At 30.6% G+C, this 14025-nt stretch overlaps 1 protein-coding gene and 1 long non-coding RNA gene across 3 annotated transcripts; one reads left to right on the top strand and one right to left on the bottom strand.

The window, feature by feature from the left end:
• The first annotated feature begins 205 nt into the window (after positions 1-205).
• Positions 206-13697, top strand: LOC118039549 (uncharacterized). Of its 2 annotated transcripts, none has more exons than XR_004685937.2 (3): positions 206-1035; positions 12896-13073; positions 13179-13697. It is a non-coding gene; the product is annotated as an uncharacterized lncRNA (long non-coding RNA). The 2 variants fall into 2 exon arrangements; XR_004685936.2 differs by having other exon boundaries at positions 207-1035; positions 12926-13073; positions 13179-13693.
• Positions 4552-9438, bottom strand: LOC118039548 (transcription factor bHLH35). The gene is made up of 5 exons (XM_035046274.2): positions 9148-9438; positions 8883-9045; positions 8529-8771; positions 8189-8359; positions 4552-4892 (listed from the first exon to the last, which is right to left on the bottom strand). The coding sequence occupies exons 1-5, from the start codon at positions 9228-9230 to the stop codon at positions 4803-4805; spliced, it is 750 nt and encodes a 249-aa protein (XP_034902165.1). The 5' UTR covers positions 9231-9438; the 3' UTR covers positions 4552-4802.
• Positions 13698-14025: the final 328 nt, after the last annotated feature.

The following is a 14025-nucleotide window of genomic DNA, read 5'->3' as shown; positions in this document are numbered from 1 at the left end:
ATCAAAGAATTTGCCAGAAATGTAATCACATTTAGGAGAAAAGGTTTTGGTGGCTTAGACTGTAGATACTTTCCATGATGATAATTAATGAAGCTTTGGTGGCGCACTGAACAGGCCTGCCCTTGTTTTCTTTCTTACGTTTTCCTTTTGGCTGTTAAATCAAGCAAACTTCAGTTTTTTTTTTATATATATAGAAAATACAAGAGTATTTTTGGACTCTAGTATGCTAAAAGAGATTCATGGTTTCTATGGGTCAGGACAAAGAACCCTATGGAAAGGCCGGATGAGACATTATCCAGAAAACTCGATGTCATGTCCTGTCTTAAAGAGCCTGACTCAAAAGAGAGAGAAGACTAGACTAAAAGAGCATCGTCTCAATGAATATCTGTACTGGGACTCAGGCTAACATTATTTCTGTAATCTAGTCTGCGTAGAGTTCTCTACGATTTTAAGCACTTGCTGGTCTTGAAAGAAAGTGCATCCTGTGGTCCCTGAAAACTCCAAACCACAGCAAACACAAACGCCTATGCAAGATTTTATGATCTCCCTCCTTGGACAAAACCCTAATATGATCCCAAACTGTGATCTTCATAACTATCATGATTCACATAATCCTCTCCATTTTGATCAAAACCTACATCGTTATTCTCACAACTCTCATTACTTTGATCAACCCCAGATCCAGAACTAGAAGTGGACCCATCAGTTTCAATCACAGACCTCCTTCCATACCCAGAACCCAATGAAGCAACCCCTAAAGTAGCTGAATTTCTAGGAGCAGGTATACTAGACAAAAAACCCTTCACTGAAGAAGAATCAGATTGCAAAAAAGTCTTGTTTTCTTTTCCTCTCCTTTCCCACCTCATCTTCATCATCCTCCTCATCCAAAATCGAGTGCCTGTTAATGGGAGGCTTAAACTGAACAACCCTTTTAGGATTAGCATTTAAAGGTGTGAAACTTGATATGGGTTGCTGTGAAGTTTCAGTGTTTGGCTGTGGAAATGAAGAGAAAAGCTTAAGATGGAAGATTTGAAGGTTAGCCTTTTATCTTCTTCTTCCTCTTTGATATTAGCAGTTCTATCGTTATTCTTTTGGGGTTTAACTTGGGTTTTTGAGATGGGTTCTTGATGTTTTTGTTCTCGTTTGGGTATTGAAAGATATATTATATTTTTCTAATAGTGTAAAAATATATTATATTCCTAAAATGAGTAACAAAGTTGTTTGGCATTATTATTATTTTTTTAAAAAAAGTAGATAGTTTCCAAAAGTTTTTTCTTAAAAAAATGGTTCCCAAAACTAGTTTTTTCTTTAACATATGACTTGGAAGTTTGGTTACGTTTTAGATGTTAGGGAAATAGCGCATATCATACCCGATAATGTCTAGAATATGGAGGGATGCCTCAAACTTCCGATCAGGATTGAAATCTGGTTGTCATGAGATAGTAGCTTAGACTCGGCAATGGTGCTTAGCATGGAGCCCCATTTCCTCCTCCTTTCGAATGAAGGCCAGGATAGGTTTGGATTCGAGACACTCAAAGGTTAGGGATCGGGCTCTAAGCATTAGGGTCAGGTTTGAGGTGGCCCGGGAACGAACCATGATTGGATTGAGTCTAGGCTGGGTCAAGGTTGAGTTTAGGCTTTTGAGGTTGAGATTAGGTTTAGGTCAAGGTTGAGTTTAGATCAGATCTAGGGTGCTCAAAGTCGGGGTTGGTTTTAAGTCCTCGAACAATCACAATCAAAAGGTCGAGCCCAAGGTAACTGAAGATCTAGCTGGGTCAGGTTTGAGGTGTCTTGATTGGATGTAAGAGGTTCAGAGTGAGATCATGCTAAGTCCTGAGCACGTAAGAGGTTAAGATCGAGACTAAGATTAAGATTCAATATTGGACCTGTTCTTCATACTTGCCTCTAGATTTTCTCCGGCCACCAGACGACAGATGTTAACAGAGCTTGCAGATTGGTGGCTTGGCTTTGACAAGTACTTTCTGACTCCAAGAATAAAAATAATTGAGAGTGTTGTGTTTGATAGTGAGTAAATCTTCATGGAGATTTACGCCTCGGGACTCTGTTGGGGTCTTAGGGACCGTTTGGTAGTGCGGTCAAAACTGTGTTTCGTTAAATTTTAATTTTTTTTTTTTTTGCTAAAATTGAGTTCGGTTTGTACTTTTTGGATCGTTTTGATGTGCTGATGTCAAAAATGATTTTTAAAAAATAAAAAAAACATCATTAGCATGTATTTCGGCACGAAAAGCTATTTGAAAAGCAACCGCTACCACACTACCAAACACGCTCTTAGAAGTCAAGCGTTGGAGGTTAGGACTGGTAAGCTTGAAGTTGAGATTGGGACTGAGAAAAGGAAATGATACAAATTCTTTTAAGTCTGGATAACATTAGCTATTTAAGTGCATTATTAAAAAAAAACTAAAAAAAATAATAATCAAAACAAACAAGTTTATTAGAAAACAACAAGAAAAACAAAGAAATCAAAATCAAAATGCCACAATTATTTTAATGTTTATATAAAAAGGTTATTGATCCTATAATTAACATGTTTATCTTACGTTCCACCATTTTTTTCCCTTGAAAATAGATTGTTCTTGATAGTATTCCTTAACAGTATTATTAGTTTAATTGTAATGAAAAACTCTTGTTTTAAATAGTAATTTGGTCTTCATTAACTATAAACTAAAATAGATTGTTCTTGATACTATTGCTTAACAATATATTTTTTTTCAATCAATAATTTTTTTTTAATATTAGATTTTTTTTTATTTAGTTATCATATTCTTATAATATGGATCTCGAGTTTGATAAGTTAATCTAGTTTAACGGATTAATCCAGTTGACTTATATTTTGTTTTTAAGTTTTTTTTTATTTTCATCATTTATTATTAATTTGATTGAGAATTAAATTTTATGACTTGTTTTGTTTATTTTTCATTAGGTTATTTTGGTCTCATGATCCAAGAATAGTATTTAACGGGTTAACCCGAGTTGACTTGGATTGTTTTTGTCTTTTATTTAATTGATTTTTTATTTAATTTTATCATTTAATATTAGATCAGTTAAGAATTGAGCTTTATAATTTGTTGTAACTTGTTTTTTATGAGAATATCTTGGTTTCATGATTAAGATCACTGGTTTTGATATTTTAATCCTAGTTAAATCAGGTTGTTTTTTTTTTTTTCTTTTCTTCTAAGAGGTTATTATTGGTCTCATAACTTGGGTCACGTGTCCTTTAATATTGGATTTGTTTTTTATTGGGTTATTCTCGTCTTATGACTCGGGTTATAAGTTTGACGGGTTAATCCAATTGACTTAATTTTTTTTTTCAATTTCGTCAATTAATATTGTATTTAATTGAGAATTAGGCTTCATAATTTGTTTTCCGGTTTTATAATTCAAGAAAAATACTTAACAATTAACTTGGATCTACTTGATTTATTTTTATGTTATTTTTTAATTAAGATTTTTATAAATTTCATAGTTCAATATTACGACTGACAAGGACGATTAAGAATTGAATTTTATAATTTGTTTTGATTTTCTTTTTATGTGGTCATCTTAATCTCAAGATCAAAGTCATGGATATGACAAGTTAACCCGAGTTAAATTATGTTATTTTTTTTTTATTTTTTTATATAAGGTTATCTTTAGTCTGATGACTCGAGTCATTAGTTTGGTGTATTTACTCAGGTTGTTTTTTATTGAATTTTTTAATCTTATCCTTTAATATTGGGTTGGTTGGGGATTGGAATTCGTAATTTGTTTTGATTTGCTTTTTATGGGGTTATCTAGGTCTTATGACACGGGTTACAAGTTTGACATGTTACTCCAGGTTATTTTTTTAGGTCGTTTTTTAATTAATTTCTTTTTAATTTTATCTTTCAATATTAAGTTAATTGAAAATTAGACTTAATAATTTTTTTTATATGTTTTTTATAAGGTTATCATAATCTCATAACACGGGTCACGAATTTGACACGTTGTCTCATAACTTGGGTTGTCTTAGGTCAATCTAATATGTTTTTATTTTAATATTAAAAAAAGATATCATCTTCAAATATTATTTTTATGGGTTATATGAATTGTTTTTAAACCAGTAAAGTCAATCGAGTAAATTATCATATAATTTTTCTTACTGTTAAGGAAAAAATATGAACATTTGAATATGTTTTTTTATGTTAAATTAACTTAACCCATGGCGGGAAATCATCTGGAATGAACTATAAAGTGACAGCAGCATTATCTTTTCTAAGCACCTTTTTTTTTATTTTTAACCACTCGCAAATATTCCTGCAGATAAATTTGTTCTTAAGGCATGTGCTAGTGCTCCTCAATATATTCCATCCAGCAAGATGGGCCATATCTTAAAATTTGAAAATTTAAGCATCTCTTCCTAGCTTTTTGATGAACGATGGCCTCGAGGCCTCCTTTATGTACTTCGGCCTACGGCCATGAGAAAACACTTTCTTTTTCCTCAAAGCTTTGAGATTTTATGTTACAACTTCTAAAAAGCAGAGAATTTATCTAAAATCCCATAAGCAAAATCTGTTTATTCTAAGAAGTTATAATTTTCTTTTTGCTTAAAATACTAGTAATTAAACCGTCAAATGAAATCCAAGTTTAGTGATCATACATGCGTTTTTTTATACGATTTCTACTATTTTAAACCCTTCATCAAGGAAACAAGGAGGAAAAACCTCAATAAAGAGAAAAAAAAAAAGAAAAGAAGATAAAAAGGAAAAAGAAAATGCATGGTTGCAAAGTGATATCCATTGTGCTTGGATTTGATATTAATCTAGTTACATGCTCATAGGACTTGGTGGATCATTAAGAGCTGCAATGGCTGCTTCAATTCTTATCTTCAATTGATCTTTCTCTTCTTCATCTGCCTGCAAGACAAGTTTGACAAACGTTTTGTTATTATTATTATTATTATGTATATTTTTAATTATTCTTCAAACCAAAATCTATCTTTTTTTCTTATATACATCACAAAAATAAATCTTATAGCTGATTTCGATCTTCATTACAAGCATCAACAATCGGTAAAGGAGACTGAACTGACATATTTTTTTAAATTTTTTTTGGTTATTTATATTTTTAGATTATTTTAATGTATTAATATTACAAATAATGTTTTAAAAATAAAAGAAAATTATTTTAATATAACAAAGCTTGATGTGACAACTAGGCACAGAAAAAGATGGAGTTAACTGCTACTAAAGAAGATAGACAATTCTGTCTTTACCATTACACAGCTAGAATCCAACCATTGAATGATGTTGATGTTATGTTATTATGAGAATATTGTACTCACCAATGCGATAATAATGCTTCCATAATTGAAATTTCTTGTATAGCTGGACCGGCATCGTGGAGACCCGTTGATAAAGGGTTTGGGTTGAGCCGAGCCGGTAAAAAAACATAATTTATTTTATTTTTATTGAAATTATATTGTTTTAATTTTTTTAAAAATCCTTAAACCGGCATCTTTTAAGTGGATTTTTTTTAGTAAAAACTTGACAAGCTAATTCATAAGTTAATTCTTTCAATCCGCTGCCCGAATCTGGGATTAGGTTCTATGAAAATTTCTTTAATTTTGATATATAAAAAATTAGTAAATAAATAAATAAATATGCCGTAGTTTGTGGAAATCGAGGACAATGGAGTACAGGATAATACCCTAATAAATCCCGTAGTCCAGTCGTGGAACAGGTTAAAAATTGTCTTAATTAGTGATTGAACACAAATTTCAAAAATAGCAGGTGTTTTAATTTCCAGTTTTAAATGTAATGAACACAAAACAAAGGTGAATAAACAATTCAAAAAAATAAACAGACGACAAAATGTTGATGATATCTAGCTATCCATATCACACATAAATTAATTCAAAACCCTCCCATCTTATTCTTTATAGCATATCCTAATACAATATCATGTAGACCTCATTTTCAACCATTTATGGTGGGGTAGTTTTATAGGAAAGTTTTTATATTATTCCAATTTCTTTTAAAAATTATAAAACAATATTGTCATGACAAATATTTTTTTTAATAAAAAATTCGTAAGATTCTAATCTAGTTTTGATTATGTTTTATCTTGGGTGGACTAGATAATAAAGCAATCTAAGTTCTTAACTAGATTAGATCGAGTTAGTTTCTTACTTTGTTTTTTTTTAAATTCAGGACCTATCTAAATCTTGGATTAACTTGTCAAATCGGCTGAATTTTACACCATGCTTTTGCATTGTGCCATGAAGCTATTGTTAGGGAATAAAAAAAGGTTATACAAATATGAAACGGCAAGGTTGATTACTAGAAGGGTTTTTGTTTGTATGCATATCTCATCCTTTTATTATGCCATGAGACTAACGTGCTTTTGCTTCTCCATATTTGAAAATACATTGCATATGGGAAACATTGAATACATTGTATCTGTGATATGGACACCTAGAAAATCTGAATCTTGTTGTACGTTTTCAGTTTATTTATTGCGGCTCCCATTCATGAACCATTGAAATTTCACTTACAATTTATTTGTTTTTATTGTAAATGTAACGAGTCACTATTATTAAATTTAGGTAATATTTTGAAAACGTTATTGAAATTGTGTTTGTAACAAATCATTTTTTTTTATTTTAAATTATTTTGATATTAAAAATAATTTTTTAAAAATAAAAAAAATATATTATTTTAATACATTTCCGAACAAAAAAAACATTTTGAACTTAAAACTGATATCACACTTTAAAACACAATAAATTCAAAACCTAACTTGGGTTTGGTTTAAAAAAAAAAATCATTTGAGAGTTGATATGGTTTATAACTATTATCAAACTTAATCTGATCTAGGACTCGATTGACTCGAAACTTAACTCGGGTCCAGTTTAACCTACTTGATCTGTGATTCAAAATTTGTATTAGGTCAACATTGGATGAAGTTTAACAATGATTTTAGTGATCTTTTTATTTATCATTGAGTTTTTTACATTTGATTTAGACCCTGTTTATTTTTACATTGTAAAAACACTTTAAAAAAAAATTGAAACTTTTTTATTTATTTCAATTTAATTTTTTTAGTATTTTCATATTATTTTGATATGATGTTAAAACTAATTTTTTAAAAATAAAAAAAAATATTATTTTAATACATTTTCAAGTATTTTTAAAAACATCTTACCAAACATCCCTTTATATTATTCATCTAATAAGACCCATATTTTCAAGTGATGTAGTTTGTGGAGTGGAAAAAAGATCTTCACAAGATCCCACTAATTCCCACAAAACAATTGTGAAGGGGTTAGATCACTAGAGAGGGAAAAGATTATTTATGCTTGTACATGGTGGAAAATTGATGGGGTCCCCTCATCACTTTGGTGTCACGATTGTTTTTATTCGAATACTCTGGCCTGCACCAATCATGATTGCCCCAAATTATTAATATCCTAATGGTATGATCCCACTTTATTAAAGTGGTCTTATCGGTTTCCAACTATTCATGCCTCACTTTCTTTATGCCACTTCCATCACTTTGCCCTTTGAATACTCGTCTTTTTGATGAGGGGATGCTAACTAAACCACCAGGTATCCTAACCGTTAATATGTTTATTTATTTGTTTGATTTTTCACTCTTTTCTCTTTGTTTTGGTTAGGTAGGTGTCTATATATATATATATATAAGCCAAAAGAAGAGGGTGTTCACATCACAGCTAGCACAACTACATCAATATCATGACACCAGCAAACTTTTTACCAAAAATATGATTGATCTTTGCACTCTAGTTTGAAAATAAACTTGATTTTTACGTCTTAATGGGTGGTGGTTTATCTTGAAAGTTGTGGGATTTTATTACCTGAAATATCTTCGCAGCAATCTTTTATCTTAATTAATGAACGTGAACTACTATTTTGATTCTAAATCAACCCATAATTTATCAATTATTAGAAGATATTATAACATCTCCGTGTAGAGTAGTTATATTCATCAATCATGATGATACATGGTAAAAAACAAGAACTCTTAGTCTTAATGGTTAATTTGTCGTGTTGCAGAAAGCTTATCACTCAAAGTCTTCAATCTCGTTTGGTTTTAATTAGTGCCATGTGTACTGTGACATGTGGAGATGCGTGAAATGATATATATATATATATATAGGAGAAAAAATTAATTAATTAAAGAGACTAACCTCAATGAAGACAGTCTTCAAGACTCTCCCTGAGATAGTCGTGATATTTGCTGTAATAATTTTGAGTCCCAATGATTCGAAAACCTCGCAAAGTTTCACCATGGTGTCTGTTCTTTTATTGCATGTCAAGCTCACCAATAATGTATTCTCTCCCATGTAAGCAACCCTTAGCTGCCGCGCAAAATAAATAAATAAAAATAAAAATAAATAAAATCACCCCACCATTTCTACATGCCATATGATGTTAACATCAACAAACGAATATACAAAAAAAAAAAAAAAGGAAAGAAAATCAACGAATCAGCAGTGCCATAAGAGAAGGAGAGACGAAGGGAAATACCTCAAGAAGCTCAATAGGAGAAATCTTGGATCCTCCAAAATCACAAAATTGATAATCAATCTTCTTTTTCTTGGATCTCAATAAGACTGGCAACTCTTGGTGGTAATGTACACCAAAACCTCCATGATTTTTCTTCGATTTCCCAGATTCAAGTTCAAGTAGTTCAGCTTGGATTTTTTTCTCTTGATCATGCAATTCTTGGATGTAGCCAATGGCATCCTTAATTATTGACGCCTTGTCCATCTAGAAGAACAAAATAATCAACTCATGAAGAGTCCAAATCACACTCAATAATTTATCTAAAGATAGAACTTGAAGAAAGAAACAAAATTTGGGAAGTGCTGATGTCATCACCTTACTAATGTTGGGGACCACGGCTCTAAGTGCAAAGAGTCTTTCATTGAGCTTCTTCCTCCTATTCCTTTCGGAAACAATATTCTTAGAGGCTGCCGATGAGGCTGCTCCGTCCGGCGAACTTGAGTCGTAGTACCCTGAAAAGGCCTCATCTATTGCCCAACTGCCTCAAAAAAAAAAAAAAAAAAAAAGCCACCTTAGCAAGTTACAAGAAAAACGAAGCAAGAATCCATGCATGGAAAGGGTATGCTCACACACACTATACCTATCAAGCTCTTCATTTTGGAGAAACATTTTAGTCTCCCAATAATTTTGGTATTCTTCGCCAATATTTTCAATAGGTTCCATGGGTTTCGGAAGGGTGAGCTTATGTTTTTGAGAGAGTGATAGAAGGGGGAAACTATGACTTCCTCAAATGGTGGGTGTTTTTCCCTTTCTTTAGTGTTTGTTTTTGAGAAGCCACAACTTGTTTATAGAGGGAGAAGGGGGGAGGAGGAGGGGGAGCCCTCGAGCCACGTGTTGTTACGGTGTCTTATGTTTTGATGCTTCCTGGAAGGACCATAACCGTCCAATAGGATGTGGGCTAGAAGCCGCGGAAGAGCTTGATCATGTATAAATGCTTAATTACTATTTTCAGTATTAGAAAAGACAATATGCAAATTCTAATTTGTTTTGGTTGTTGGGTGATGCAACATCCAATTATATATTCATGATTAAATAAACCCAATTATATATTTATTAACTATTACTAAGGAGATCAACTAAATTTACTGTGTGGATTGCTCTGTAAAATTTAAAAGAAAAAATTAACTATAACTAAAAAATATTAACTTTTTTTTACCGTAGATTGCACTGTATCATCTACAGTTAAAAATTAACTATAATTAAAGGAGATTGACCTCTTTTTACTGTGGATTGGCACAAAAATTAACTATAATTAAAGGAGATCGACCTCTTTTACTGTTGGATTGCACTGTGCAATCCACAGTGAAAAGACTGATGCTTTTAGTTATATATATATTTTTTGTTTTTTTTATTTAGTTTGTTATTATTAAATTTTTTTTATTTAATTATCATATTTTTATGACACGAATCTCAGTTTGACGGTTTAACTAGGTTTAATGGGTTAATCCAGTTGATTTATTTTTTTTCTTTTTTTAATTAGTTTTTTTCTTTTAATTTTATCTTTTAATATCAATTTGATTAAAAAGTAAATTTCATGATTTGTTTTGTTTACTTTTCATTAGATTATTGTGATTTTATAAGGGGACTTTATTGTATCCCTCCTCGAAAAGCACTATTCATTAGAATAGTGTTTTGCTTTGTTTTTTTTTCTTTTTCAATTATTTTTTTTAATTTTATTCTTTAATATTAATTTTTTTTTCTATTTAGTTATCACACTTTTATGACATGCCCTTGCACTCAGGCCCATATCTGCTTTTGGCATGGAGTTGCAACCATACCCACTTAAACTTGGGTTATACAAGTTTAATATTATTATTTATATTAAAAAATATTATTATTTTTATTATAATGAATATTACTAATATAACAATTAATAAATTTTAAAAAAATATATTATTAATATTGAAAAATAACCCTAAAAACTTGGGTTTGGTTTGGGTGCAACACTCATTTTAACTTAATTAGCTTGACAAATTAAGTTATGACCTATTTGACCTGGTCAAAACTTGATATGATTTTTTTTTAAATTGTTCTTGTTTTAAATTAAAAAATTGAAACATATGAACCCAGTTCAATAACTTAACTTTAGTCATGGACAAGATAAAAAAGTCGGACCGAAGTGTAATAACTTAGGCTTTGTAATGCTAATGCACGATTCAAGTGACAAGGAAAGCATTTGAGTGCTAAATATATACCAATACAATAAAAAAAAAAACATGTATGGTTTAATTGATTTGGATTTAGTTTTCGAATAATACAATAATAATAATAAAAAAAACCATGTATGGTTTAATTTATTTGATTTAGTTTTTGAATAATACATAGTATGAATCTTTTTTTAATTTTATTTTATAGTAAGAAATTTTCTGGAATTATTTTTTCTATTTACTTTAGTGTGTGTGTCTCAAAGTTATAATGTTTGTTATTTCACATTAAACTTTTGTGGAGAGGATATGGAGCCCTTTAAAACATAAAATCTTATTGATTTGATCCTTGAATGCAGTTGGTAGTTTCATACTAATAGTTACTTGTTAACCCTTCCTAAGGTAACTCATTTTTCTTTTTTACTCATTTCAATTTACCCTAATATTTCTTATAATGGTAAGCCAATAAAATCCTACTTTTTTCTTTGATTTTATGTTGTGATACAAAGTAATTTTTTTTCTATAAATATATCTGAATTTTTTCATAAACATAATAATTATAGCAATAAAAATCTTTTAGAGGACATGCTAACTTAGCATAGAAGAATTTGAATGCGTACACAAATCTATATAAGATAAAAGAGTACAAGTTAAATTAGATAATAGAATCAGAAAACTTCATGTGAAAAGTATGTTCACTATCTCCAAAACTTACTTGACAAGGTAGACGAGGGTTTTTGGTTTTTTTTTATTTTATTTTTCTAATTAGCAATTATAAAAATATTGAAAAAAAAAAAAACTAGTCAATACATTACATGTTCTCAATCGGGTGGAAGTTAAAGACAACAATAATAATAATAATAAAAAATAAAATCTTTGATGAGCAAAAACGGTTACAAATGTGAACTCTAAATCACAAGTTTATTTTCTTGGAAATAATAGTAATGAAGTCTGTCTTTAGGAGGTTTACAAAGCCTTAAATAAACTAAAAACCTAACCCAAACTAGGAAACAAAATAAAAATTTAAAATTACAAAGGAAAGAAGAAGCATACTATCCAAAATAAATAGAAAATCCAAAAATAAGAAGGAAAATCACAAAAATAGCCAAAATTAAGCGCTTCGATGATATTTTTAATATCTAAAAGTCTAATAGTTTACGTAGCGACGCAGTAGCTACTGAAGGAAAAATAACCTTTGGAAACTCATGTAAAAATTTGAGTACAATCTAATGGTGGGATAAAAAAAATTATAGTCCTTTTAGGTTTTTATTTTGGTCTAGCATAATTAGACCTTCTCTTATACTTAAACTTATTTTATTGGTTCATAAATACATCTGCTAAACTATCCACATAATTTGTGGGCAAATCCTTATCTAGTTATTGTAGATTAACACATGACTCTTTAGAATCACTCGTTATTACAGGCCCGACTACATCACCATCCTTTCTTGGAACTTATTACTTGACTTCTAATCAAATTTCTCCATTTTTGTACATACAACAATATGAACAATATATTTATAAGTGGAAATTCCAGTTTTTTTTTTTCTTATTTGTTGACTTTTTCCAACTAAGTTAATCGGCATGAAGATAATTAGTCATAACAAACTATTTTTTTTAATTCAAATTTTAGTCTTAGTCTTCATTTAGGAAAATGATACACACCTACACATGGATATATTCTTAAAGCTACCCCACCAGCTGAAACAATTTTCTCTCTAATTTATGGAAATAAAGATTCCCTTGTCCATTGTTAAAGCTAGGAAATTCTATGACTTGTTTATTATTAAATCAAGGAAATTTGATGAAGTTATCCTAGTCAGTCGGTTAGAATATAACATAAATTTGTTTTGGTTTTTTCATTAATTTAAATTTATAGATTAAGATTGTTTTTAATATAGTATTAAGAGTTCGAATCTTATTATTTTTAAAACTATTTTTAAAGTTTTATTTAATAATTTAAGTTTTTGAGGTGGAATATTTCTTTTAACATCCTTATTTTTTTCCCGCTGGAATTATAATTTCCAATCGCCTTTTATTTCTCATTTTCATGAACAAGCAGCTCCAACATGACCTTGTACCCATGCATTATCATGTCATTTTCTTCTTCTGATTTTAAAATTCCATGTACTGTCCAATTCCGAAATCTGTCAAAAATCTCTGTTTCTCATTTGGTAACCAAAGAGAGACATGTCATGTGCTTAATTGCCAAAGGTTTCATCATGCGGGGACCCCAAATTTATAGCAAGCCAGCTCGATTCTCGTCGACGGAGTCACCACAAGTCAGCCTTGCCCAGTACCGAAGAAATAAAGATGCACGAAGAACAGATTATATGGTTCGGCTCTCGTTGCCAGGGCACAGGTGGGTGTGTTGGTGAAAACTATTTTACATAATCATTGATAGAAATGTATAAAGTTATGCATGGAATTTAAATAATATTATTAGATATTTTATATAAATGCGCAGGAGCTACAAGACTATCGAAACCCACCACCATCCTTGCTTTTGCACTAGGAAAAGAAAGAACCTTCATGTCGAGGCAATTTCAAGAAGTATGATCGTCGTGATTCAAGAAAGAAAAATAAAATCAGAGAGCTTAACAAGGAGAAAGATATAGAGAAGAAAATAATCACAGAGCTTCAATTATTTGCTCGATTCTGGAAGGGAGCAGGGATTTTTGTCCATTTTTATGATTCAGAATTGAAAACCGGAACTCATAGACACCAACGGGCAGCCGTTTCCTCTTGGAGGTGGCGGGGCTGGAATCCTTGACTGGAATGATTGTTCAGACTGGGAATCTGGAAAATAAGTTATTTTAATGGATCAATTTATATGCCTAGCTTGTAAAGCACACAATAACCTATAACTTTACCCTATACTATGGTGGTTAGCTGGTTGTCGATATGCAGTACAGAAAAAAGTAAGAATCGTTCTGCTGAAGATTGTGTTCTAGCTGTTATCGCATCACTCAAATCAAACCTTAAAAATAGAGATGTCGAATCCTAAATTATTTAGTGGCATATGATTCTAAACTAATCCAAGTGTTAGGAGAATTTGTGCGCAAGCACCGGACAAGTTACTAACTACTGACTAAATCTGAAAGGATTTGAAGCTGGTTTGAATAGAAGTTGGGAAATTAATGGGAGAGTGAGTTAGAGTTTAGAAATTCAACATCAAATAATCATTAATTAATATTAAATACCAAACAAACAAATTCAATTTCAATGGATGACCAGACTATACTCACGCAAGGTTCTTGCTATGACGATGCACTTTGATATTATTTCTCTCTTAGTTTCTATGTTCATCATTT

Source organism: Populus alba, chromosome 18, assembly GCF_005239225.2.
Source record: "Populus alba chromosome 18, ASM523922v2, whole genome shotgun sequence".
In the NCBI taxonomy this organism is placed as follows: domain Eukaryota; kingdom Viridiplantae; phylum Streptophyta; class Magnoliopsida; order Malpighiales; family Salicaceae; genus Populus; species Populus alba.
The sequence above is the reverse complement of the archived record's forward strand: the minus strand, read 5'-3'. Positions and strand labels throughout refer to the sequence as shown.

What these genes read in the sequence shown, in the direction of transcription:
- LOC118039548 (XM_035046274.2), bottom strand. Translation starts at nt 9,230, where the DNA reads ATGGAACCTATTGAAAATATTGGCGAAGAATACCAAAATTATTGGGAG. An exon ending in CAAAATGAAGAGCTTGATAG is followed by an intron (nt 9,046 to 9,147) that starts GTATAGTGTGTG and finishes TTTTTGAGGCAG; the next exon opens with TTGGGCAATAGATGAGGCCT. An exon ending in TGAAGACTGTCTTCATTGAG is followed by an intron (nt 4,893 to 8,188) that starts GTTAGTCTCTTT and finishes CTTGTCTTGCAG; the next exon opens with GCAGATGAAGAAGAGAAAGA.